Below are 27691 nucleotides of genomic sequence, written 5' to 3' on the forward strand. Positions count from 1 at the left end.
CAGCTTTCAAGAACTAGCTTTAATGGAGCCTGGAGTAGGAACATAGTCTCACACTTCACATGGTGTACAAAACCAAACAAAAGTCTGAAGCCAAAAAACAAAGAAACAAGATATAGACAAGTACAGATCTTTGGCAAACAAAATGCCAAATGGTCCACAGTGGCAACACATCCGAGTTTACAAGTGATCCTTCTAGTATCGTGTCAAAGCTGAAAAATAATGTTCTGGCACATCTTTACAAATACTCAAATATTTAGGTAGATACAGCTATTTTAAAAAAACCAGACCAACTTGAGCAAATGGTCAATAGAAATTCTTGCCCCTGCACCCCAGTACTAAAATAGGCCATTACGGTGAAGTTACTAGCATCTGCTATTTATAACTATTCACAAGAGGAAGAGGTGAGTAATGCCAGAGATCTGAGGATGTGGGGGGGGGGTCTGTAAAGTGTACTTGCAGGTGAGACAGAGAAGCTGCCCCAACAAACTGGATCTGAGCCTGCCCTAGGACTTAGAGCCAGAAGCTTTCACATTATGAACTTCTCATTTGTCAAAAAGTTTCCCTTAAAAAAAGAAAGAAGCTCCATGAGCCACCTCTAAAGTGAATTTACATCCCTCATCACATCCCTCAATATGAGGGAGCATTTAAAGCCATTTCAACTAGAATTTCCCCTCCTGCCCCCAAAGTACATCATCTTTGCCATCTGAGAAAAATCAGACCATTCCCATATCAGCAGTTCCCTGCTCTGTATAGCTTGGTAGGTGTGAAAGTCCAGAGAAGTGAGGGGGTGGTCACCAGCTGCCAGTTTTTCTCACTGGCACACACACCACCACCACCACCCCCGGGCAACTTGCTCACTTGTTCAGAAGCAGCCTGGCAAAGTCTGCGTTAGACATCTTCTTAGGCTCCTCTGCCATGGGGAGGGACGGCGCTGCTGGGTTCTGGGCCATTCCATTCTCTGCCTTGGCCGTGGGGGTGCTCTGGCGCTGCAGAGCACGAGGGACCATCGAGAGCTGGGTTCTCCCTTTGCCGCGGCTTTTGAAAGAACAGATTAAACGAGATATAAATGTTGGGGGCTTTGCTTACTGCATGCTAAAATTCTGTGCCTTGCATTCATTGTGCAGATTCAACCGTTTTTACTACTATGTCTAGTCATGAGAAGAAACAAGCCACACATAAGACCCAAGTGCCTGGGTAAGGTTTTACATGGTCCTGAAAATAAAATAAAGATGCCATCATTTATTTGTTTTTAATGCCAAGTAAGAGCCTCTCTGCGAAGGGCTTTCAGGAGACACAGGGCACCGCAATGGGAAAGGTTTCCTTTCAGGTTACGTTTGCACAACACACTAGTCTTGACTACTATGAGAATTACCACTGGATTCACTATTCTCCAGCCCAGGTCTCATTTTTTTAAGTGACAAGGCTTGAGGGGGGGGTGTCCTAGAAGATGCTGTGCAGGGTGCAAGCCATACTGCACTCCCTGAAGGAGGACACCACACCCAAAATATACTCACGCGCCATAGATCTGCCGGGGTCCCATGTTTCTCCCTGCTACCTCAGGCTTCTCAGGGAATCTTCGGGTAGGTGGGTTGCTAATAGCCACCTTAATGATTTGATCTTTGATTGTCAGGCCATCCATTTTCAGCACTGCTTGGGAGGCCTGCATCTCATTCTCGAATTCCACATAGGCTAGACCCTAACAGTAAAGAGAAGATGGGCTATGAACGCAGCACACCCACATTTTTTTCTGTTGGAAGCCGCCCAGAGTGGCTGGGGAAACCCAGCCAGATGGGCGGAGTATAAATAATAAATTATTATTTATTACAAAGCCACTACTCTTGGGGAAACTGCTCAAACCACTAGTGGTGTTCAAGGCCTACCTTGGGTTTGCCAGCTCGGGTTGTGACCAGCCGGATCTCCTTCACACTCCCATGGGCTTTGCATACTTCCTCCAGCTCCTCCTTAGTACAGGAAAAAGGCAATCCAGAGATAAAGAGCTTGTGTTTCTCCAGGACAGTGCTATACTTGAACACCTTGAGGGAAGAGAAACAAGAATTTCTAAGACTCCAAAAACAAGCAGCGTTTGAGAAAGATCCAATCTATTCAGGGTTGTGTGGGTTTAATAAAATATATGCAGGATTTCAGTTTCACATCTTAAAATTCAAAAAAAGAAGTTGTGTTGATCTTGGGGGGGGGGGGCTCACATCCACAGCTGGGCAATACCTTGAATGGGACAACTAGGTGTGGTGAGCTTTTGAATTGATGACCCTGAGGGGTTCATGGAGGAGAGAGCCTCCTCCTCAGCTCTTTCTTCTCTAGACATCTTAGTGGTGTCCAGTAAGGTCTGGGAGTCTCCCTGACCCAGGCTGGCTGAAGGGGTGGCGGTAGCATACCTTACAGGGTGAGTGGTAGACTCTGAAAACCAGATCCAGCTCAATCACCAAGGCCTAGTACTCAGGGTTTGGGGAGCAGTCCTTGACAAACCCGAGCCAGCATGACCAGTGAGTGGCTACATGCTCCCCAGTCCTGCCACAGCTGCCCCACCTGACTTCCTCACCCGATACGCAGAGACCAGCAATGGTGTCAGCAGCTTAAGGAATGAGGCAGGTGTACCTTGAATTCTGGATTCTTGTTCTTATCAACGCACGGGGAGACAAACATGGGCCTCCCCTCCACTTGTTTCCGATCTAGGCTGAGGGCTTTCAGGGCTGCCTTCTCTTCCTTGAATTCCACGTAACAGTAGCCCCGGAAAAGCCCTTTGTTGGTGAAGATGGGACGGACCTCCACCACATCCCCACAGTCTGCAAAGAGATCTTTCAGCTTCACCTCAGGCTCTGCCATGCTGTAGGAGAGGTTGCTGACAAAGACAGTGACGTTGTCCTTTGCGCTGTCATGAAAGGTTTTGGGGGTGTCTTTCCACTTGGGAGCTGCCGCCGCCTCCTCCTCCTTGCGTCTCAAACCTGCATTTGTGGGCATGTTCTTTCCGAAGAGCCCTGTTTCCATCTCCATGTCTTCAACCTCCTCTTCAGCCAAAGTATCGCCATCACCGCCCCCCGTCTTGTGCCTCTTGCTGGGCTGTTCAGCTGGTCAAAGAGACATTAAACAACAGACATTCCCAACTGAAGTGGCTTCATTGCCACATACAGGTTTTTGCAGTACAAAATATTAAGCAGAGGCTTTGAAAGAAAAGGGGGGAGCCCCACCTGAGGCTGTCGCTTCACACCCCACCACACATACTGGAACAAATTTATGGAAACCCCACAAAAAAGGGGTTAAGGAGCAGGAGGGGGCAGCCTGTGGCCTTGCCACAGAAGGAAGGCAAGGGAAAACTGGGCAGCAAACATTGAAGCCACATTCACACCTACATTTAGAGCACTATGGTACTACTTGAAAACACTAAAGAAGCAGGCAGAAAGACCAGGAAGAGAGAGATGGTTGTGTCTCTCCCACTGGCTGGAAAGCTTCTGCCAAGTAGAAGACTGAGTCACTGCTTAGGGCATTCCATGCAGAAGAGCAAAGCTGCACAATTTATGGGGGAGAGGGAAAAGATGCAGGTTGCTTTTTTTACCTTAGTTTACTCAGATGTTCTACCAAATTCAAAGCACCAGCTCCCTAGCAACTGTGCACAGGATATTATTTAATTAGTTTCTCAAATGTTTTAAATGGTTAATTTTGATTTTACAGATAATTTTGTTTTATCCTTTTGTAAACTGCTTTGATTTTTTTAAAAAAACCATTCAAGTGGTGCAATTATTTTACTCATAAAATTTATACACCACTTGACTGTCCAAAACCCTCCAAGCAGTTTTCAAAAATGATAAAAGCAATAAAATTATCACTTAGAAAAATTAACAATAATTTAAGACATATGAAAAGTTAAAATAACAATAAACTAAAAACAAGTTAGAACTTGTATCAGCTTTCTGAACACCTGCCAGGGTGAATAAAAATCAATGATTTTTTTAAAAAAAATAATAATCAGATTTTTAAAATTTAAATTGGATTTTTAAAACAAAATGCTTTTGGAGGAAAAATATTTCAGAAGATAGTTTTCTATTTAAGTTACATTATAGTCCAAAAGCTATTCATCAGGAAATAAGGATTTGTTTAAAGTTTTTCAAGTGTGATAAAACTCAGTCTAAGTTTACAAAAATAATAATAAATGTTTAACCACATCAGTTAACAAACATGGATACATAATATGCTATAATGTTATTGTTTTAGTTAAATAGTTTAAATTGTTATTAAGGAAATGATTCTTTTTCTCCTTCCAATAAAGTACAGCAGAAAAGTTGTACAAATATAAAGTTAACTTATTAAACCTCACAATCATTTCGTAATTGTCTATGTATTTCTAATAGTATAACCAAATCAGTAATTTTTGATACAACTGAAAATTTATTATTCCAAAAATGAAACCTACATCTGATTGTAAATATTAAGATTATACCAGCAAGAATGAGCCTTTCTGTAAAAAAATATATAAAAAATAAATCAAGTGTTACTGACTAGTGATTTAAATTGTGGTTTAAATTTATTTGATTTAAATTAAATCTACCCTGACACCTGCGTAGGCTAAAATGGTTTTATCAGGTGCTGAAAAGAATACCATGAAGCCGCCTGCTTGATAGGGATAGGCTAAAAGTTTCTTACAAATGCTGAACAGGTAATTCTGTGGCACCGCTAACAGTGCCAGTTCCGCCAACCAAAGCAATTGAGTGGGCACATATAGGGGAAGGCACTAACTGCAGCTTCTGGATCAAGCACGAGGGAAGCCCCACAGAAAATGCATTGCAGAACATACGTTTTGTGAAATAAATAAAAACAGGTGGAGCCAATACCTTCTTCCTCCTCTTCCTCCTGCCCCCATTCACCATCATCACTGTCGGCCTTGCGCTTTTCTCCAGTTTTCAGCTTCCTGGACTTTTTGGCAGCCCTCTTCTTCTCTGCCCGCGATTGCTTCTGCTGCTCGGCTCGCTGTGCCTCCTGTTTCGCCAGGACAGCCTCCTTCTCAGCGGCCTACAAACAGATGCAACGATGTGAGCAAAAAGTTCCAACTGAGGCCTTGGCCTCCTAACAGACTCCTGTGCCCTAACAAGCAGCATAGCTGCCAAGTTTTCTCTTTTCTCACGAGGAAGCCTATTCAGCATAATGGAAAATCCCTTTAAAAAAGGGATAACTTGGCAGCTATGACAAGCAGAGAAATCTGCGCCTTCAGATCCAGATTCCTTCCCACCCAATTGAACTAATCCAAGGAGCTGCTGAACAACAATGATGGATGAAGGCCAGTATATACTGTAAATTAATAAAATAAAATAAAATGAATGAATAACAGATAAAGGAAAACCGTATCGCTACCTGAACCACAGGAGACCTCATCCCACCCAAGGTTTAGTGAAAGTTTTGCTTAATTTGCAGGGTCTGCAATTAAAAATATGCCTTTAAAAAGCAAGGGAGGAGCACTATGTTTGAATAAGGAAGACTTCCCAACAAGGTGCAGGATGGGGCCGATTGTATTCATAGTCCAAAACACCTGGAAGGAACCAGGTTGGGAAAAGCTACAATAGGAGATATCAAAATATGCATGTATCCTGACCTTAACTCTTTGCTCATTGACTCGAGCAAGCCGGTTTTCTGTCTTCTGAACAGCTGCATCCCAGTCTTCCAAAGTGCCTGAGAGAAAGAGAATGATTTTTTTTTTTAAATCATCTGCCAATTCTGTATACGCAGTCTGCATACGGAGTCTCCTTCTTTGGAGGTCTTTAAGCAGAAGCTTGACAGCCATATGTCAAGAATGGTGTTTCCTGCTTGGCAGGGGGTTGGACTGGATGGCCCTTGTGGTCTCTTCCAACTCTATGATTCCTTCAGAACTGGATATATATTACTAATATGCAATATCCAAAGGAAGAAGAGAAGAAGAGTTTGGGTTTGATATCCCGCTTTATCACTACCCGAAGGAGTCTCACATTCTCCTTTCCCTTCCTCCCCCACAACAAACACTCTGTGGGGTGAGTGAGGCTGAGAGACTTCAGAGAAGTGTGACTAGCCCAAGGTCACCCAGCAGCTGCATGTGGAGGAGCGGAAACACGAACCCGGTTCCCCAGATTACGAGTCCACCGCTCTTAACCACTACACCACACTGGCGTGTGGTAAACCACTGAGCCTCTTGGGCTTGCTGATCAGAAGGTCGGCGGTTCAAATCCCCGTGACGGGGTGAGCTCCCTTTGTTCGGTCCCAGCTCCTGCCAACCTAGCAGTTCAAAAGAACAGCAGTGCAAATAGATATATAGGCACCACTGTGGTGGGAAGGTAAACAGCTAAAAAAGTGATGTTTATTGTTGTAATTATTTTATGTGACCACTTTCCGAGGCATGCCTGAAAAGTGGTATATAAATAGCCTGAATAAATAAATGAAATTAGTCTTCTCAAGCTTATGTAGACAAAACTGCAACACTCATGCATAAGAAAAGGGCATCAACAGACTTGGTGAGATTTGCAGAGAAGCAAAAAAATCATTTAAAGAAAGTTTGTAAAAACCCGGAAAGAGTTGGGTAATAACTAGATGGCACAGAATGCTGTAGGAGGGGGGAACAGAATGCAGGGGCTGGAAAAGTAAGAAGCACAGTAGAGAAAAAACCATCTCACTATCTTGGGAAATGACTTCCTAGTTCACACTGAGAAGCCATTTTTAAAGTATCACCAGAGATGGAAGTTAAAGGCAACCCACAGAAATTATTGGAGAAATCTAAGTTTTTAATGTGGTTGGGGGCTGGGGCAAAGTGTCAAGTGAGCAAGAAACTTAACTATGGGGCAGGGAGAGAAAACAGGCCAATAAAGATTGAGCATACTCAGCAGGCACAAAATATTGACCACTGGGAGGGAGAACATGGAAAACTAGTGGAGAAAATAATTTTTTTGCTGCAGGGTCTAATTTATTTCCTAATGAAGGGCTCCTGACAAGAAAAGGACATACAAATCACACCAAGAGAAAGAGGAAGCCAGACCTGAAGCCCCCTTGCTTCCCCAGTGAACAGCTTTCAGAACATTCTGAGACACCACAGCAGTTCAGCCAATCAGGGTTTTAGCCACTACAAACACAATGCACACAACAGCTTCACAAAGGCAGCAGACCTTCAATTCTCTCCAGCATAAGCAGCACCTCACAGACATGCTCTGGGTAGTCGTTTGTGCATTGCACGGCCCGGTATAAGGCCTTCCTGCAGTGTTGGGTGTCGCCATGTGCCCTGGAATCGGAGGGAAAGAGGGGTTTGGCAGCTGCAAATGTACATCAAGCACAGCCTGTTTGTACTTCCAAAGTGTTCTTGTAGCACATTTATGCTTCATGAGTGGCGTCCAAGTAATTTCACTAGCTGCAGCCTGTGGACTCACCAAGCTTTCCACCTGGAACAGGCCCTAAGCCCAGAAAGGCACACTGGGAACAAAGAGAACCTGTGCAAGAACACTTGGAGAGCTCTGGACACAGCTTAAAATCCAAAAGTACTTTGACCCCACATTCAGGTCCTCCCCACCTGGTTCCCTCCAGATCCTTCTGGACTCCAACTCGTATCAGCTCCAGCCAATGCCAGCAATTATTGGCCTCATAGTCTAACATCATAGTGTGGCAGCAACTACACTTTGGAACTTCTTGATATTGATATCAAGCAGGTGACTTCATTGTACTCTTTTCGGTGCCTACTAAGAACATTGTTTAAACAAATGTGCCCAGATGCTTGGAAAGTAGAGATAATTTTAACCTGTTTTAGTATTTTAACCTCTGTATGTTACAAAGTATGGCTGTACTTTTCCCCTTGATTTTATTGCTTTATCTTTTTGTAAACTGCTTTGAGGGTGTTTGTTTTTACAAACAAGCGGTACATAAATTTTATGAAATAAAGATATAAACAAACAAATCTTGAGGGTTAGGGATGGCTGCCAAAGAGAAAACCCTAGCATCTCACTCTTTTTTTGAAAGCTCCACTATCAAAAAGGACTTGCATGGTCTGACACACCTAGGGAGATCTGAATGATTATTTTCTTAACTGTAGGGTTTCTGAACCTGGGAAGCCGTAAAATGGGTCCAGGGCCAGAGCTGAAGCATCCCAGGAAGGCAGCTACCAAATCTCTTACCGTTCCAGGTTGTAGTACTCCAGCCACATGTTGGCATACTTGGCATTGCCCTTGGTCATGATGCTGTCCCAGAGTTCTCGTGCCTTCTGCATGTTGTTACACAGGCGAGCCTAACAAGGAGAAACAGGAGGATGCCCAACATCCAAAGAAAGGGCAGTGTTTCAAAGCTCGGATGAGAATAGCACATCCTTTTACACTTACAACCCCCCAACCCCAAAAGCAGAGCAATACATACACCATGGTGGAATGAGCCAAGGTTACCTCAATCCTCGCCCAGGTCTGCATTACGGTGCATGAAGGATCCCCACTCTCACTAAAACCTGTGGGCAAAGTGAGGAAAGTATGATTCCTGTAAGATTGGAACAGCATAGGAAGTGGCAAATAAAACTCTGATAAGGAAAGGTCCTGTGTATCAAATTGATTGCCCACCCATCACCGGTAGGTAATTTGGACTTGTTAACACATATTACATTCACAAGAATAGGGTGGGTCCTTAAAGCATACATCCCAAGTGTCAAAAGCCAGGGTAAAGAGGTGCGTCTTCACCATTTTCTGAAAGCTGTATAGTGAAGGTACCAGATGCACCTCAGTGAGGATGGAATGCCACAGCTTAGGGGCTGCCACAGAAAAGGCCCTTTCCTGGGCCACCACCACTTGAACTTCCAAGGGAGGTGGAACTATCAGGAGGGCCCCATCTAATGAGTACGGCACTCAAGAGGGTCTGAAAGGGCTTGGGCAAGCAAGCAGGGGTCACAAATTGCATCAGAAGCTTTTGAGTGCTGTACACATTCCCAACCCCAAAATATACATATCCTTTTTAAAAATAGAAGGCCCAACTTACGTTCTTCCACTTCTTGCTTTAAATATTCTATTGCATGGGCAAAGGCAGACCGAAGTTCTTCTAGCTCTTTACTAGAGTCTGAAAGAGACCAAGTGAAAGAAGAGCACCATTCAGAGACCAAAATGCTCTTAGGAGTTTTCTGCTGTGCTGTTTTCTGTACTAAAGTGGCAGAGACCAGAGACAGGATGGCTACCTCATTGACTGGCTGTAGGAACCAAGTCTAGAAATACAGCAATCGCCCAAATGACTATTAGAAGATTCTCCAACACCATATTAAATTTTACCTTGAGTAAAATCCACCCTTCTCCTCAGGTAATCCAAGTATGCCTGCCAGATTTCCACATAGTCAGTAGCTTGAATGAAGCCAGCGTTCAAAGCCTTTTCAAAGTTCTCTAAACACAAGAAAGAAAAGCAAGCTGCATGAATGAGGCTTTTGTGATCTGCCCACCCCACCCTTCCTGGTCAATTCTTTAGCTTTAATTCCTGCATTGCAGGGGACTGAACTAATTGACCCTTTGGGTCCCTTCCAGCTCTATGACTGTATCCTCCCATTGGTAGCAGGAGGAAATTTGGAGTTCAGCTCCTGGATTTGGGAGTGACCAAGCTTAGTGCTTCCGTCAGAGCCTTCCGTTCTCCCAATGGCAGGGAGGGTGTGGGCCGGCTAGTCACAGGAAACTGCCAGATGGAGTCAGTCCACTGGCCCATCTAGAGCCTAGTGTTGCCCACACTAACTGGCAGTCGCTCCCCAGCGCTTCAGGCAGCCCTGCCTGCAGAGGCAGCCAGGGACCTTCTCCCTGAAGAGCATGTGCTCTACCAACTGAGGCCTTCCGCCAGGGCCATTCAGCACCAAAGGATAGACAATACATTCTCACAAGTGAAGCACCACAGCCAAGACAAAACAGACAGAGGCCTTGTGTGAACCATCATCACTGCTTGTATAACGTCCAGTGTAAGGTGGCAATGTAAGTCTGTGTTCCATTAAACTGAGTACTTCTTTACCTGAAGGGACCCAGGTGGTGCTGTGGGTTAAACCACAGAGCCTAGAGCTTGCCGATCAGAAGGTCGGCAGTTTGAATCCCCACGACAGGGTAAGCTCCCGTTGCTCGGTCCCAGCTCCTGCCAACCTAGCAGTTCGAAAGCATGTCAAAGTGCAAGTAGATAAATAGGGACCGCTACAGCGGGAAGGTAAATGGCGTTTTCGTGTGCTGCTCTGCTTTGTCAGAAGTGGCTTTGTCATGCTGGCCACATGACCTGGAAGCTGGATGCCGGCTCCCTCGGCCAATAACGTGAGATGAGCTCCGCAACCCCAGAGTCGGTCACAACTGGATCTAATGGTCAGGGGTCCCTTTACCTTTACCTGAAATCAGCTCGTGCTCAACATGATGCCTCTCCATGGCCAGGAGGTACTGGTTCCACAGCTTGACGGTCCACGGGCAATTCCTGACGGCTCGCTCATGGGCGGAAAGCACCAGCTCCTTCACTTTCAGCTGCCTGTCCTGCAAGACAAAGCAGACTCCAAAGTTGTTGTTTTGTGTGTGTGTGTGTGTGTGTGTGTGTGTGTGTGTGTGTGTGTGTGTTCAGTTCCACAGGTACACAGAATGCCTGGGTGTCAGCTTCTGCTTTATGAATAACTTTTTATTGGGTTTTATAAAGAAGGATCACAGAAATAATAAAGGATACAAATAAACAGCCTTCTCATGTCGTTTGTGTATCACAAAAATTGTGTCATAAATTTGCAATAATACCTACAGCATATGGTTCATGATTAGTGGTTAATGTTTAAGTTCTTGATTTGCAAATTGGTTTAAACAAAGGGGAAACAGGATAGAACTGAGTTAACACATAACATTCAACATCACATAACTAAAAGCCTAATCAGGAGCCCTTGTGCTCAGATTAAGCAAGAGAGTAATGAAACAATATAAAGTGTTGGTATACTGATAAATGTGGGAGGGGTGTTCAAAGTGAGGATAATAATTAATGTTTAAATTTAAATTTAGATAAACCAAATTGAACAAAATACTGTTGGGAGGGATCGTTTGTTTCCTAGAATATTGGCATATGATACTGAATTAAACCGCACCAGAGTAAAGCCATCTCTGTTCACACTTAGTTTATTTGTTAATCTCTCAAGGACAGATGTTTCCCAATCTGGTTTGAGCTTCTGGTTTGTGAAGATCTCTGCTCAAGATTCTAGGCCACATGGAGGAGATACACTTGAAAGCAGGTGACATCTGCTAAAACTACATTAAGCCAAAGAAATAGCTAAAAGAAGATGCCTGTGATTCAGAAGCCCCCTCCCCACGAGCAAAATCAGAATAAACTATACAGAGACAAACCTGCACTGCACATTCATGGGGTCTGGATCTTTTGCAGAAGCATTTGAAATTTCTTATAGCAAGCAACACAGCTCTGGTTAAAACTAGTGACCTTAGACTGCAAGAAAGGTGCCTCCCCAGGGCTCAGAGAAACCCTCTCAGGGCGCCTTACCAGATACTGCGTGTAACGAGCCCAGAGGTCTGGCACAAGGCAGTTCTCTACCAGGGCACGCTCATAGGTCAGCTGAATGCGAGCTGGGTCCCCAGCCTTCGTCTCAAACTCGATATAGGCTTGGTATTCTGCCAGCTTTGGAGTCTCTGCTCCTACCTGAAATTAAAGGGGGTGGGGGAAGGAAGGGAACCATTTCAGGATGTTATGAAATTATCATTAGTAGTAGTAGTAGTAGTAGCAGCAGCAGCAGCAGCAGCAGCATATATTTATTTATACCTCACCTTTTTCCCTGACAGGGACTCAAGGCAGCTTAGAAATAAAATAGGAATAGCCCGTGGAGAAAGGACTTGATTTATTTATGTGTTTAGCGTTTTCTACCAATAAATCTCATAGCAAAATGCATTACAAATGTAGTTCACACAAATACTGCATGGAGGAGGGCTTTAAATTGACTTATGTGGGGGAGGGAGACAGTGGTCCTGAAGGTAGGAGTCTACCAGGTGCTGAAGATGATCACCCAAATGCCAAGGACTAAATGAAATGGAGCAAACAGCGCACAGACTTAAGTGGTGGGAGGAAAAAAATCCTTAAATAAGAGACAAGGGGGAATACTAATGTTACAGGTAGGTAGCCGTGTTGGTCTGACGCAGTCAAAATAAAAATAAAAAATCCTTCCAGTAGCACCTTAGAGACCAACTAACTTTGTCATCGGTATGAGCTTTCGTGCTACTGGAAGGATTTTTTATTTTGTATACTAATTTTTATTTTGTATACTAATGCACAGAACATGGGAAATAAACAAGATGAACTTGAGCTCTTGGTACAGCAAACTAAATACGACATAATAGGCATCACTGAAATCTGGTGGGATGAGTCTCATGATTGGAATGTAGTAATAGAGGGATACAATCTATTTCAGAGAAATAGACCAAACAGGAAAGGAGGAGGAGTGGTGTTAGGGATGTGTATACCTGTGAAGAGAGACAGGATTTAAAACTTCAAAGCCATATTGAGAGTATTTGGCTCAAAATTAAGGGAGAGAAAAATAACAGTGATCTCATTGTGGGAGTTTACTATAGATCCCCAAGCCAAACTGAGGACACAGATGATGCCTTCCTGGAACAGATGGCCAACCATTCAAAAGGAAGTGAGATAGTAGTAATGGGGGATTTCAACTATCCTGATATTTGTTGGATGTCAAACTCAGCCAAGAGCATAAGGTCGAACAGATTCCTCACTGGCCTTGCAAAAAATTTCATTGTCCAGAAAGTACAGTGTTTCTCCAAAAATAAAAATAAGACACCGTCTTATATTTATTTTTTCCTCAAAAAAACACATGGTGGCTTATTTTCAGGGGATGTCTTATTTTTTTATTAAGTATGGTACAGTTTAACCTACAAGGTTATTTTCTATGGCTTATTTTCGGGGTATGGCTTATTTTCGGGGTATGGCTTATTTTCGGAGAAACACGGTAGGAGAAGCAACAAGAGGATCAGCCATTTTAGATCTGGTTCTAACCAATAGTGATGACCTGGTTAGTGGGGTAGAAGTGGCAGAATCATTAGGTGGGAGTGATTGTGCTCTTCTGGAGTTTATTATACAGCGGAAAGGAGTAACCAAGCATCCTAAGACTCAAATTCTAGACTCTAAGAAAGCTGGCTTCAGAAAACTTAGGGAAACGCTGGGTGAGATCCCATGGACAGAATTACTAAAAGGGAAGGGAGTTCATGATGGTTGGGAGTTTGTTAAATGGGAGATATTAAAAGCACAACTTCAGGCAATACCAATGAGACGGAAACATGGAAGGTGCCTAAAGAAGCCAGGGTGGCTATCTAAAGAACTTTTAACTGAATTAAGATTTAAAAGGGATATGTACAAAAAATGGAAAAGGGGGGAAACCACCAGAGACCCACCCCACCCCACCCAACACAACTGGCTGGAGTTGATGGTCCAAAACTTCTGAAGGGTGCCTGGCTGGGGAGGTTGGAAGCAGCTCTCCAACGTCCCAAAGAAGAGAAGGGTTTTCACTAGTCTAGCTGGCTTTTGTAACTGGAGATGCCAGGGATTGAGCCTGGGACCTTCTGCCAGCAAACGAGGTGCTCCAACACGGAGACACAGTCCTTCCCCTACCCAGAGTAAAGTAGGAACAACAAATACAGTCATGGGAAAAAGAAAATGCACCCTCTTTGAATTCTGTGGTTTTACAAATCAGGACATAATGGCAATCATTTGTTCCTTAGTAGGTCTTAAAATTAGGTAAATACAACCTCATATGAACAACAACACATGACATATTATATTATATCATGTCGTGATTTATTTAACAAAAATGAAAAACTAAGTACACCCTTACTGCTTCCATAGGAATTAAGAGGCTAAGTAGCAGACAGGGGCTCCTAATCAAATGTCCTTGCTTAATTGATCATCAGCAAGTGTGCCCAGCTCTATAAGAGCCAAAGTTTTAGCAGTTTGCTGGTCTGGAGCATTCAGGTGTGTTTTCAATGCCAAGGAGGAAAGATGACACTATGCTCTAAGAGAACCAAGTGCTGCTGCCCATGAAACTGGGAAGGGTTCTAAGGCCATCTTCAACCAATGTAAAGTCCATCATTCTACAGTGAGAAAGATTATTCAAAAGTCAAAAACATTCAAGACAGTTGCCAAATCTTCTCAGGAATGGACATCCCAGCAAATTCACCCCAAGGTCAGACCGTGCAATGCTCTGAGAAATTGCGAAAAACCCAAAGGGTTACATCTCAGGCTCTACAGGTCTCAGTTAGCATGTTAAATCTTAAGTTCATGACAGTACAATTAGAGGAAATCATGAACAAGTATGGTTGGTTTGGAATGGTTTCCAGGAGAAATATTTGTCTCTCTAAAAAGAACATGGCTTTGATTTGAAAAGTTGCATCTTGACAAACCACAAGACTTCAGGAACAATGTTATTTGCACAGACGAGACCAAAGTGGAGATGTTTGGCCATAATGCACAGTGCTACGTTTAGCAAAAACCAAACACAGCATGTCAGCACCAGAGCCTCCTCATACCAACAGTCAAGCAGGGTGGTGGAGGGGGGAATGATTTGGGCTTGTTTTGTAGCCACAGGACCTATTTGCAGTCATTGAGTCAACCATGAACTCCTCTGTATTTCAAAGTATTCGATAATTAAGCGTGTGGCCATCTGCCCAACAGCTGAAGCTTGGTCATGCAACAGGACAAGGATCCCAAGCACACAAGGAAATCTACAACAGAATGACTGAAAAGAACAGAATTAAGGTGTTGCAATGGCCCGGTCAAAGTCTAGACCTCAACACAACTGAAATGCTGTGTGGGATCTTAAGAGAGCTGTGCATAAACAAATGCAAGCAAACCTCAATGAACTGAAGCAACGTTGTAAAGAAGAATGGGCAAAAATCCCTCCACAATGACGTGAGAGACGGGGAAAGTCCTACAGAAAACATTAGTCTCATGTTATTACTGCTAAAGGTGGTTCTACAAGCTATTGAATCATAAGGTGTACTTAGTTTTTCACACATGGCTTTTGCATTTTGGCTTTATTGTTAAATAAATCATGACATGTGTCATGTGTTGTTGTTCATCTGAAGTTGTATTTACCTAATTTTAAGACCTGCTAAGGAACAAATGATTGTTACTATGTCTTCACATGTAAAATCACAGAATTCAAAGAGGGTGCCCTTTCCTTTCCCGTGACTGTATGTGAGAGAAAAAATCATTATCAGAGGCCAGATAAAACACACACTGTATTTGAGCTTCGATGACATCAGAGACTCTGTCTAATACAAGTTTGCTGTAAATACGTTTACACTGCAGGAGGTGTAGAGTTGGACAGGAACTGTTTGGATCCCGTTCAGCTCTACATTTCTATTATTTCCACTGCTGGAAAAGAGCAGCCTCATTCCACCCAGCAAGGAAGCACCTTACCAGGGCCTCTTCGTATGGTTTACATTTAGCCATCTGCTGCAAAGCCTTCTTGTAGTTTCTGATCACGGCTTCAGGGATTGGCTCCTCAGACCACTCTTCATACTCTGCATATGTAGCCTCCATATCTTGGCATAAATAACAAAAACCATTTCAGAATATTTCCTACCCGCTTAGCATGGCTCCCAGCATTTGAAATGAGATTTTCTTTTCATGAGGATGAAAAATAATATTGCAACCAACTTGAGACTTATTTCTCTGCCACAGGAAACCAATAGCAAAAGTTATTCTTCCTTAAAAAAACACATGCCACATTGGAAGTTACCTGTTTTCCCCCTCCCCCTTCAATCCCCTCCTTAAAGCCCCAAGACCCATTTAAGAAAACATTCCAAAGAGAAAGTCGTGTCCAAAGGCTCTCTGGGCAATACACCTTCTTCATGGCAGGAGTCCTTTCTGTGCCACTGCCAAAAGGAATGCCTGCAGTCCCCCACAAGCTCAAATGGAGAAGCCACCCAGAGCTTTGCACCCAGATCAGAATCACAGCAGATTTGTCTCGGGGTGCATACTGCACACACCCCAAGCAGATGCAGTTCCACCAGACTGGAGCCACTAAAGCTCGCAGGTCCTTACCAAGCAGTGGGATCCCCAGCTGGCGCCTAAAGAGCGCATGAATCCTTCCAAGCTGTGCGATGACTGTCTGCTGCTGCTCAGCAGATGGAACGCTGCCGGCTGCTGGCTGCACGAGGAGAAGGAGAAAAAAATTGGTGAACATCAGACAAAGCTACCAGACACAGCAAGGGGTGGCAGGCCTCTGGGAGCCAGCCAGCCTCATCAGAAACAAATGTGCACATACACAAAATGAAGTCCCAAACAACAAGGGCTGCTAATAGGGGCCCCCGAGGTCATTAAGTTGCACCACCATCCCTGGCTTGGAATGGCGACAGAAAGCAGACCTTCCTTCCCAGATGAAGGCTCCCCTCAGAAGGCTACTGACCCCCACCCCACTGCACTTCTTAGGGGCCAATTATTCAAAAAGAGTTTGCAGGGAACCAGGAAAGCCCACTTCCCCAGAGAGTCAATGAGTCATCCTTTCGCCTCAACAGAATACAGCCCATTCTTGGAGATTTGCCATCCACACAAATACAAATTAAGGGTAGCAAAGCAAGATATTTGTATACAGTACTGCTCTACCATAAAAAATATAAGAATGTTATATATATTAGATTAAAGGTAAAGGTAAAGGGACCCCTGACCATTAGGTCCAGTCGTGACCGACTCTGGGGTTGCACGCTCATCTCACATTATTGGCCGAGGGAGCCGGCGTATAGCTTCCAGGTCATGTGGCCAGCATGACAAAGCCACTTCTGGCGAACCAGAGCAGCACACGGAAACGCCGTTTACCTTCCCACTGTAGCGGTTCCTATTTATCTACTTGCATTTTGATGTGCTTTCGAACTGCTAGGTTGGCAGGAGCTGGGACCAAGCAACGGGAGCTCACCCCGTCACAGGGATTCGAACCGCCGACCTTCTGATCAGCAAGCCCTAGGCTCAGTGGTTTAACCCACAGAGCCACCTGGGTCCTATATATTAGATTAGAAACACATAAAAACTTATGCTCAACTAACCATAAAGCAAATTATGTATTCTTAACATCCTGCATAAGCTTGGACATAAAAAGTTGGCACAGACTTCCGGTCTACCGCCAGTGCTGATCGGCAAGGAATCCTCGAGCTCCGAGGTTCCTGGCCCTGTGAGGGAGGGGGAGAGCCGCGAGAGCAATGTGGCCCCCCAGAAGAACCCCAGATTGAGCTTTCTGGGGGCATGAGAGCTCGGCTGCCCCAAAGGTGACTCCTCTGCTCTCTTTGAGAGCTCCAAGTCAGAGCGGAGTTGCAGTCGCGGGTGCCATTTTCAAGTAAATCGCTACCCTCACAGAGCGAAGCTCCGAGCCGGCAACAGAGAGCGGTGGGTCCCCCCCCCCAAAAAAATGATTCGGAATACATTGGACACCGTGAGTAATACAAAGAATTTAAAAATAAAATTCATATGGAAAAATTGGCCACGGGAAGCGACTGAAACAGGAAGTCAGTCTCCCCATTGAGAGAACAGCGATGCAGTTAATTTGCCTGCAGCCAGAGAGTTTGACAGGAGTTTGACAGCTTCCAAGAATTAGTTCTAAAACCTTCCCTCTGAGGCAGGGTAAAGGGGAGAAGGATTGATGACATTAAAATCCCTGTAAAATTTCCAATTTGGACTAGGGGAAGCCTCCCTGGAACTGGAGCCGGGTCCCTGGAGGGATCAGCCAGCCACCATTATGACATCACATAAGGAAGGAATCTGTTTACCTCTTTGAGGCTGAGAACTGCCAACCTTGAACAGAAAGCAAATATAAGGCTGTGTATAAGAAGTTTGATAATGTTCTTTCCAGAAATGGACACAAGATTTTTAAAAATATGAACAAGAATTAAAAAAGATATGATAGAAGAAATAACATTTGAATATATGGGTAATTTTTGGGATATAAAATGTGAGGCTAAAGGAAGAATAAGAGATGGATGGAAAATAAAGTTAGATTTGGATTAATTAATGAATTATAGGTTGATGTTTTGTTTGTTTGGTTTTTTTAGTTGATTAGAATTGGTTGGGAAATAATGGGAAAATTGTGCCAGAATGATTTAAGATGATATAAGAAAACTGCTTAATTTAGATTTAATAAATGGACCCAGTGTGGGGGGAATTGAGGAAGTCCACAATGTTATTGTTAATGTAATGAATTGATATGTCCCCCCCCCGTTTTTTTCTTTTTTGATTATGTTTTAATTTTGCTTTTTTGTTCTTCTTTGTGTGTTAAAATGTTTGAAAATTAATAAATATTATTTTTTTGGGGGGGGGGAGTTGGTACAGAAGGCACCTCCTGAATCTCTACTGGCAGAGCATTCAACAAGATTATCTCAGTAATCCAACTGTGATATAAAGGTTCAGGCAATCCCAGAGATACCCTGGACTCAAGTTGTTCAGGGATTTGTAAATTAAGACAAGGACCTTGAATCTGGCTCAATGGCAGCCAGAGCAATGTTGCTCCATCAGCAATCTGGTTGCAGCATCCTGCACCACCTAGAGCTTTCAAACCAGGCCCAAGCAGAGCCCCACAAAGAGCACATTGCGGTAATCCAGCCTCAAGGTTACCAATGCATAGACTACAGTGGTCCTTTACCTGCACTCTTTCCAGGATGACATTTTCAAACTCCCGATATGCCTCCCAGATGGCAGCTCCTTTTGTCATGTGAAGGCCAACAGCCGTTAGCGCCCTTTCAAATATTGAATGAACTTTATCAATGCCTCCCTCCTGGCCAATGCCTCCAATCGAATACTGGGCATATTCCAGCCATATTTCCGGACCTAGAAAAAAGCACCAGAATGCTGCCCACTCAGGTCTGCAAGCGATTCATTCCAAAAGTGTAGCTTTAAGATATTTTAACTGTGATTGGTTTTAATTGGGCTCTACCTGCTCTTTTTCATTCTTGACTTCTGTACTGTATTTTTTGCTGTTGAATATATGTGCAAGCCACCCTAATAAATTTTATGTGAAGAGTGTGGAAACAATTCTTTTAAAGATGAATTTATAGATTTCACTGCTCAAGCATAAAGGTAAAGGTAAAGGGACCCCTGACCATTAGGTCGCAGACCACTCTGGGGTTGCGGTGCTCATCTCACTTTACTGGCAGAGGGAGCCGGCGTACAGCCTCCGGGTCATGTGACCAACTATTTATCTACTTGCACTTTGACGTGCTTTCGAACTGCTAGGTTGGCAGGAGCAGGGAACGAGCAACGGGAGCTCACCCCATCACAGGGATTTGAACCGCCGACCTTCTGATCGGCAAGCCCTAGGCTCCGTGGTTTAACCCACAGCGCCACCCGCGTCCCATCAAGCATAAACATGAATAACAGCAAATCAACAGTCAACATTTGTACTCATTTGTAAGGGAGTCTTGGGAAGTTAACTAGAGATCAGGAACCCCTAGCCCTCCAGATGTTGCAGGACACCAAACTCCCATGAGCCCCAGGTAGCATGGCCAATGGACAGGGATGATGGGGGCTGCAGTTCAACAGCATCTGGAGGACTACAGGTTCCCCATCCTGGGTTGAAATTATCTCTGTATTGGGGGAGCAAAGGCAGAAGACAAACCAGCCTCAATGGACCTCACTTTTGCCTATCCCTCAGCTCTTCTCCTAGAGCTACCTGAATTCATTCTCCCCCTGAATTCATTTTCAACATGGTACAGAACAGAAAAAACAGCAAATATATGAAACCCAGAACTGCAGTTTAGGTGGCTTGTTTAGACTGTTTTGGCTTAGGAACATGTCAATGTTTTATAGGGTTAGGTATTTTTAAGGTGAAAACTTACAGATGTAGTCTTTCACAGCTCTCTCAAAGAGATCATAGAGCTTCTCTCTCCCCGAGTTTTCTGAAGCCATCCGAATCTCATCCTTCAGCCAGTCTAGCCAGATTTCTGCAGTATACAGGATAAGTACATCCATATCAACAGAACACGAGCACAACAGTGTTTTCCCCACTTGTGCTTCCCAGCAACAGGTAAACAAAGGCATACAGCACATAACCATTACGACTATAGAATCATAGAATCATAGAGTTGGAAGAGACCACGAGGGCCATCCAGTCCAACCCCCTGCCAAGCAGGAAACACAATCATAGCATTCGTGACAGATGGCTGTCAAGCCTCTGCTTAAAGAACTCCAAAGAAGGAGACTCCACCACACTCCTTGGCAGCAAATTCCACTATCGAACAGCTCTTACTGTCAGGAAGTTCTTCCTAATATTTAGGTGGAATCTTCTTTCTTGTAGTTTGAATCCATTGCTCGTGTCCGCTTCTCTGGAACAGCAGAAAACAACCTTTCTCCCTGCTCTATATGGCATCCTTTAATATATTTGAACGTGGCTATCATATCACCCCTTAACCTTCACTTCTCCAAGCTAAACATACACAGCTCCCTAAGCGGTTCCTCATAAGGCATCGTTTCCAGGCCTTTGACCATTTTGGTTGCCCTCTTCTGGACACGTTCCAGCTTGTCAGTATCCTTCTTGAACTGTGGTGCCCAGAACTGGACACAGTACTCCAGGTGAGGTCTGACCAGAGCAGAATACAGTGGTACTATTACTTCCCTTGATCTAGATGCTATACAGTACTCCTATTGATGCAGCCAAGAATCACATTGGCTTTTTTAGCTGCTGCATCACACTGTTGACTCATGTTAAGTTTGTGGTCTACCAAGATTCCTAGATCCTTTTCACATGTACTGCTCCCAAGCCAGGTGTCTCCCATCCTGCATTTGTGCCTTTCATTTTTTTTGCCCAAGTGTAGTACCTTACATTTCTCCTTCTTCAAATTCCTCTTGTTTGCTTTTGCCCAGTTGTCTAATCTGTTAAGGTCATTTTGAAGTGTGATCCTGTCCTCTGGGGTATTAGTCACCCCTCCCAATTTGGTGTCATGTGCAAACTTGCTCAGGATGCCCGCAAGCCCATCATCTAAGTCATTGATAAAGATGTTGAATAAGACTGGGCCCAAGACAGAACCCTGTGGGACCCCACTAGTCACTACTCTCCAGGATGAGGAGCCATTGATGAGCACCCTTTGGGTTCAGTCAGCCAGCCAGTTACAAATCCACTGAATGTTAGCATTGTCTAGCCCGCATTTTACCAGCCTCTTTACAATAATATCATGGGGCACCTTGTCAAAGGCCTTGCTGAAATAAAGATAGGCTACATCCACAGCATTCCCTTCATCTATCAGACTTGTAATTCTGTCAAAAAATGAGATCAGATTAGTCTGACATGACTTATTTTTCAGAAACCCATGCTGACTTTTAGTGATGACAGTGTTTCTTTCTAGGTGCTCACAGACCATTTGCTTAATGATCTGCTCTAGAATCTTTCCTGGTATTGATGTCAGGCTGACTGGGCGGTAATTGTTTGGGTCCTCTCTTTTCCCCTTTTTGAAAATACGGATAACATTTGCCCTCCTCCAGTCTTCTGGGACTTCGCCTGTTCTCCAGGAATTCTCAAAGATAACTGCCAGTGGTTCTGAAATCACCTCTGCCATTTCTTTTAATACTCTTGGATGTAGTTCATCTGGCCCTGGAGATTTGAATACATCTAAACTAGCCAAGTATTCTTGTACTACCTCCTTACTTATTCTGGGCTGTGTTTCCCCTGCTGAATCATCTGCTCCATATTCTTCAGGTCGGGAATTGTTTTCTTTTTTTGAGAAGACTGAGGCAAAGAAGGCATTGAGGAGTTCTGCCCTTTCTCTGTCCCCTGTTCGCATTTCACCATCTTCTCCTCTAAATGACCCCACTGTTTCCTTGTTCTTCCTTTTGCTACGGACATACCCATAAAAGCCCTTTTTGTTGCATTTAACCTCTCTGAGTTCACTCTGTGCTTTAGTTTTTCTGACTTTGTCTCTACACGTGCTGGCTATATGTTTGAATTCCTCTTTGGTAATTTCCCCCCTTTTCCATTTTTTATACATATCCATTTTAAATCTTAACTCAGTTAAAAGTTCTTTAGATAGCCACCTGGCTTCTTTAGGCACCTTCCATGTTTCCGTCTCATAGGTATTGCCTGAAGTTGTGCTTTTAATATCTCCCTTTTAACAAACTCCCAACCATCATGAACTCCCTTCCCTTTTAGTATTTCTGTCCATGGGATCTCACCCAGTGTTTCCCTAAGTTTTCTGAAGTCGGCTTTCTTAAAGTCTAGGATTTGAGTCTTAGTATGCTTGGTTGCTCCTTTCCGCTGAACAATAAACTCCAGAAGAGCATGATCGCTCCCACCTAATGATCCTGCCACTTCTACCCCACTAACCAGGTCATCACTATTGGTTAGAACCAGATCTAAAATGGCTGATCCTCTTGTTGCTTCTCCTACTTTCTGGACAATGAAATTGTCTGCAAGGCCAGTGAGGAATCTGTTCGACCTTATGCTCTTGGCTGAGTTTGGCATCCAACAAATATCAGGATAGTTGAAATCCCCCATTACTACTATCTCACTTCCTTTTGAATGGTTGGCCATCTGTTCCAGGAAGGCATCATCTGTGTCCTCAGTTTGGCTTGAGGGGTCTATAGTAAACTCCCACAATGAGATCACTGTTATTTTTCTCTCCCTTAATTCTGACCCAGATACTCTCAATATGGCTTTGAAGTTTTAAATCCTGGATCTCTTCACAGGTATACACATCTCTGATATATAATGCCACTCCTCCTCCTTTCCTGTTTGGTCTGTTTCTCATAAATAGATTGCATTCCTCTATTACTACATTCCAATCATGAGACTCATCCCACCAGGTTTCAGTGATACCTATTATGTCGTATTTAATTTGCTGTACCAAGAGCTCAAGTTCATCTTATTTCCCATGCTCTGTGCATTAGTATACAGACAATGGAGACCATTGATCACCCCCCCCAGCCTCTTTTTAAAGGATTTTTTCCTCCTACCACTAGGTTTGCGTGCTGTTTGCTCCATTTGGTCCCTGACATTTGGATGATGATCTTCAGCACTTCATAGATTCCCACCTTCAGGACCACTGTCTCCCTCCCCCACATAAGTCAGTTTAAAGCCCTCCTGATGAGGTTTTTGAGATTCTTGGCAAAAACATTCCTCCCAACCCTTGTGAGGTGCAGCCCTTGCCAGAAGTCCATCTTCAAGAAACTACAGACCAAGGATCCAAACTGTTCCTGCTTGCACCATTTGCGAAGCCAGTTGTTCACTTCCCCTATTTTACCCTCTCTCCCTGGACCAAATCGTTCAACTGGGAGGACAGATGAGATGAAAATTTGTGCATTTAATTGCTTCAACTTCCTGCCCAGAGCCTCATAATCACTTTTGACCTTCTGGAGGCTATGGCTAGCAGTGTCATTGGTTCCCACATGGACCAAAAGGAAGGGGTATTTCTCAGTGGGTTCTATGATCCCTTGCAGCTGTTCAGTATCATTTGATAGGCTAGTATCCTTTGATAGGCAATCCATAATTCCCTTTTAAAGCCAGCACCACACTGTGTAGAGGAGCCAGTGCAGAGTAGTGGTTAGAGTGCTGAACCAGAACCAGGGAGACCAGAGTTCAAATCCCTGCTCAGCCATGAAGCTCACTTTGTGACTTTTGTGCCAGTCACTGTCTGTCAGCCTAACCTACTTCACAGAGTTGTTGTGATGATAAAATGGAGAGGGAGAGATGTGTGCAATTCCCCCTTCAGCTCTCTGGAGAAAATATGGGATATAAATGTAATAATAAATAAAATAAATACCATAAGGTTATGGCAAATCAAGCTATAAAGACAGCTTACCTTCTGTAAGGGGAAATAGTTCACTCATCTTCTGACGGGCTCTTCGGAGTTTGACTAATTCTCCTTCCTGGCGCAGCAATTTTATGAGATCCAGATGACAATTGTAATCAAATACATTGATGGATAGCTTAAAGGCAACAAAAACAGGTTTTTTTGGTAAGCTTTTAGTGGAAGAACAGGCAGCAGTCAAGCCTTGTGGGCTTTTTTTCTTGGGTGTGTTCTTGACTTAACGAGGCACCACAAACAATCATTCTAGGGGGATCTATGCACCCATTCTCCCAGGTCATGCACAAGTCCCTGATATTTCTTCACAGCACACTAAGTTGCAGTTTGCACCAGCTCCAGCACATAGACCAGGAACCTGAAATCTATGCACACCCCTGTCTAGTTATGATGGCTTCCACTACATCTCTGTACATGTCACCCACCCAGGGCTGGCCTCCTTCCCCAAAAAGTCAGGCATGGTTTGCTCAAAAAGTACCTCAGGGGGATCTCTCTCTCTCTTTCTCTCTCCTTAGAGCAGGCATGTCAAACATGCAGCCCTCCAGATGTTTTGGCCTACAACTCCCATGATCCTTAGCTAGCAGGACCAGTGGTTGGGGAAGATGGGAATTGTAGTCCAAAACATCTGGAGGGCCGCAAGTTTGACATGCCTGCCTTAGAGGCACAGGGGATCTGCCTATATTGGAGGGCAGTAGTAGAGCACCAGATTTGCATATAGAACAGGGGTCGGCAACCTTTTTCAGCAGTGGGCCGGCCCACCGTCCCTCAGACCAAGTGGTGGGCTGGACTATATTGGGGGGGGGGGAATGAACGAATTCCTATGCCCCACAAATAACCCAGAGATGCATTTTAAATAAAAGGACACATTCTACTCATGCAAAAACACCAGACAAGCCCCACAATTAACCCAGAAGTGCATTTTAAATAAAAGGAGACATTCTGAAAAAAAGGGTTTCTGAAAAATAAGTCATGTCAGACTAATCTGATCTCATTTTTTGACAGAATTACAAGCCTGGTAGATGAAGGGAACGCTGTGGATGTAGCCTATCTTGATTTCAGCAAGGCCTTTGACAAGGTGCCCCATGATATTCTTGTAAAGAAGCTGGTAAAATGCGGGCTAGACAATGCTAACATTCAGTGGATTTGTAACTGGCTTACTGACCGAACCCAAAGGGTGCTCATCAGTGGCTCCTCCTCATCCTGGAGAGTAGTGACTAGCGGGGTGCCACAGGGTTCTGTCTTGGGCCCAGTCTTATTCAACATCTTTATCAATGACTTAGATGATGGGCTTGAGTGCATCCTGAGCAAGTTTGCAGACGACACCAAATGGGAGGGGTGGCTAATAGAATCATAGAATCATAGAGTTGGAAGAGACCACGAGGGCCATCCAGTCCAACCCCCTGCCAAGCAGGAAACACCATCAAAGCATTCTTGACATATGGCTGTCAAGCCTTTGCTTAAAGACCTCCAAAGAAGGAGACTCCACCACACTCCTTGGTAGCAAATTCCACTGCCGAACAGTGGAATACCCCAGAGGACAGGATCACACTTCAAAATGACCTTAACAGATTAGACAACTGGGCCAAAGCAAACAAGATGAATTTTAACAAGGAGAAATGTAAGGTACTACACTTGGGCAAAAAAAATGAAAGGCACAAATACAGGATGGGTGACACCTGGCTTGAGAGCAGTACATGTGAAAAGGATTTAGGAGTCTTGGTAGACCACAAACTTAACATGAGTCAGCAGTGTGATGCAGCAGCTAAAAAAGCCAATGCAATTCTGGGCTGCATCAATAGGAGTATAGCATCTAGATCAAGGAAAGTAATAGTACCACTGTATTCTGCTCTGGTCAGACCTCACCTGGAGTACTGTGTCCAGTTCTGGGCACCACAGTTCAAGGAGGATACTGACAAGCTGGAACGTGTCCAGAAGAGGGCAACCAAAATGGTCAAAGGCCTGGAAACTATGCCTTATGAGGAACGGCTTAGGGAGCTGGGTATGTTTAGCCTGGAGAAGAGAAGGTTAAGGGGTGATATGATAGCCATGTTCAAATATATGAAAGGATGTCATATGGAGGAGGGAGAAAGATTGTTTTCTGCTGCTCCAGAGAAGCGGACACGGAGCAATGGATTCAAGCTACAAGAAAGAAGATTCCACCTAAACATTAGGAAGAACTTCCTGACAGTAAGAGCTGTTCGGCACTGGAATTTGCTACCAAGGAGTGTGGTGGAGTCTCCTTCTTTGAAGGTCTTTAAGCAGAGGCTTGACAGGCATATGTCAAGACTGCTTTGATGGTGTTTCCTGCTTGGCAGGGGGTTGGACTGGATGGCCCTTGTGGTCTCTTCCAACTCTATGATTCTATGATTCTACTCATGTAAAAACATGCTGATTCCCGGACCGTCCGCAGGCCAGATTGAGAAGGCGATTGGGCCACATTCGGCCCACGGGTCTTAGGTTGCCTACCCCTGATGTAGAAGGTCCCAGGCACAACCCCTGCTTTCTCCAGGCAGGGCTGAGAAAGACTTCTTGCTCATTTTAAACTGAGTTAATTGGGCCAATGGGAGCCAGTGTGGCATAGTGGTTAAGAGCTAGGGAGATCAGGGCTTCAGCCACTCACTCGCAGCCTAACCTACCTCATCTCCCCACTGCCCCTGTGAACTGACCTGGAGCCAGCAAACATCACCTGAGGCCCTTCTTCGAGTGCCCCCTCCACGAGAGGCCTGGAGGGTGGCAACACGCGAATGGGCCTTTTCTGCGGTGGCTCCCCGCTTGTGGAACGCTCTCTCCAGGGAGGCTCGCCTGGCACCTTCGTTGCGTATCTTTAGATGCTGAGCAAAAACATTCCTCCTCTCCTAGGCCTTTAATTAAATCAATTAATCTATGGGTGGGGGGACGTCTGCTTGTTATTGTTACATATCTTTGTGTTTCTATGAAGCGAACCGCTCTGTGATCCTCGGATGAAGGGTGGCATAAAAATGAATGGAAGTTATAACAATGAAAAATGAGGAAGGGAAAGGTGTGATATAAAGGCAGCAATATAACGAACTAAACGATCAGACTCGGCATCAGGCAGCTTCCTAGGTAGACTTGGTGCTGCCAGCTGCACCCCTGAGAGCGCCACAGCCCCCCCGGGGGGGGGGCATCCTCCCAAACCACACGGCGAGGGGAGGGGAGAATGTTCAGGCTCATACCAGACACTCACACAGGAAGAGAGAGACCCCCGTGTCCATAAACCAAAAGCGACCCCTCGCCCTCCCTCGAGAGTCCTCGCCCCCAGGGCCCCGGCTTCGCTTCGGAAGGGGGAATCCGCTCCCGGCGCCGCAGGGCGGGGGCATGGCCTTCTCCGCCGCAGCCCGGCGCAGCCCTCACCTGCTCTTCTAGGCGCTGGATCTCGGCCTCGTTCTCCTTCTCCGCGTCCTCATCCTCGCCTTCCACGGAGGACTCCTCGGACTCGGACTCCCCATCCTCCTCTTCTTCTTCGCCGTCGCCTTCATCTTCCGAGGCCCGCGCCTCCCGCATCTCTTCCTCAGTGGCTCTGCCAACGGCCGCCATTTTGTTCAGCCGCCGCCGCGCGCCCGCGCTTCTCTCCCACTCAAGGAAAGGCCCTCTCCCGCCAGCCTTTTCGCCCGCCGCACTTCTGGGCTGCCACCACTACCGCCTGACTGAAAAATAGAGGCAGCTGCTGCTCCCAAGGCGTCTGGTACAAACAAAGCGGGAGGTGTCGGACGCGCAGAGCTCTTAAGAAGGCCTGCTGGACAGGAAGCGTCTCCGGCCGGTGAAGGGCATCGAGATTTGGTTCTTTTCGAACGGGCATAAATGTCGGGCTTTCCCAAAATCACGGCGCGCCGCAGGCGCCTCAAGGAAGATCGGAAGGACTCTCTCCGTCGCTTAGGAAAAGGCAGGCCGGGGCCGCCATGTTGAGTGGGTCAGTTCGGCGC

The 27691-nt window shown here is 44.9% G+C and overlaps 1 protein-coding gene across 1 annotated transcript; it reads right to left on the reverse strand.

Annotated features, from left to right (window-relative positions):
- Positions 1-27329, reverse strand: SART3 (spliceosome associated factor 3, U4/U6 recycling protein). The gene is made up of 19 exons (XM_035136339.2): positions 27123-27329; positions 23748-23874; positions 19797-19901; positions 18605-18789; positions 16024-16129; positions 15397-15521; positions 11458-11613; positions 10325-10463; positions 9252-9359; positions 8968-9045; positions 8388-8446; positions 8127-8236; positions 7131-7243; positions 5597-5673; positions 4842-5019; positions 2614-3083; positions 1881-2033; positions 1515-1696; positions 1-1035 (listed from the first exon to the last, which is right to left on the reverse strand). The coding sequence occupies exons 1-19, from the start codon at positions 27303-27305 to the stop codon at positions 855-857; spliced, it is 2835 nt and encodes a 944-aa protein (XP_034992230.1). The 5' UTR covers positions 27306-27329; the 3' UTR covers positions 1-854.
- Between the last annotated feature and the right edge of the window lie 362 nt (positions 27330-27691).

Source organism: Zootoca vivipara, chromosome 13 (assembly GCF_963506605.1).
Source record: "Zootoca vivipara chromosome 13, rZooViv1.1, whole genome shotgun sequence".
Classification (NCBI taxonomy): Eukaryota; Metazoa; Chordata; class Lepidosauria; order Squamata; family Lacertidae; genus Zootoca; species Zootoca vivipara.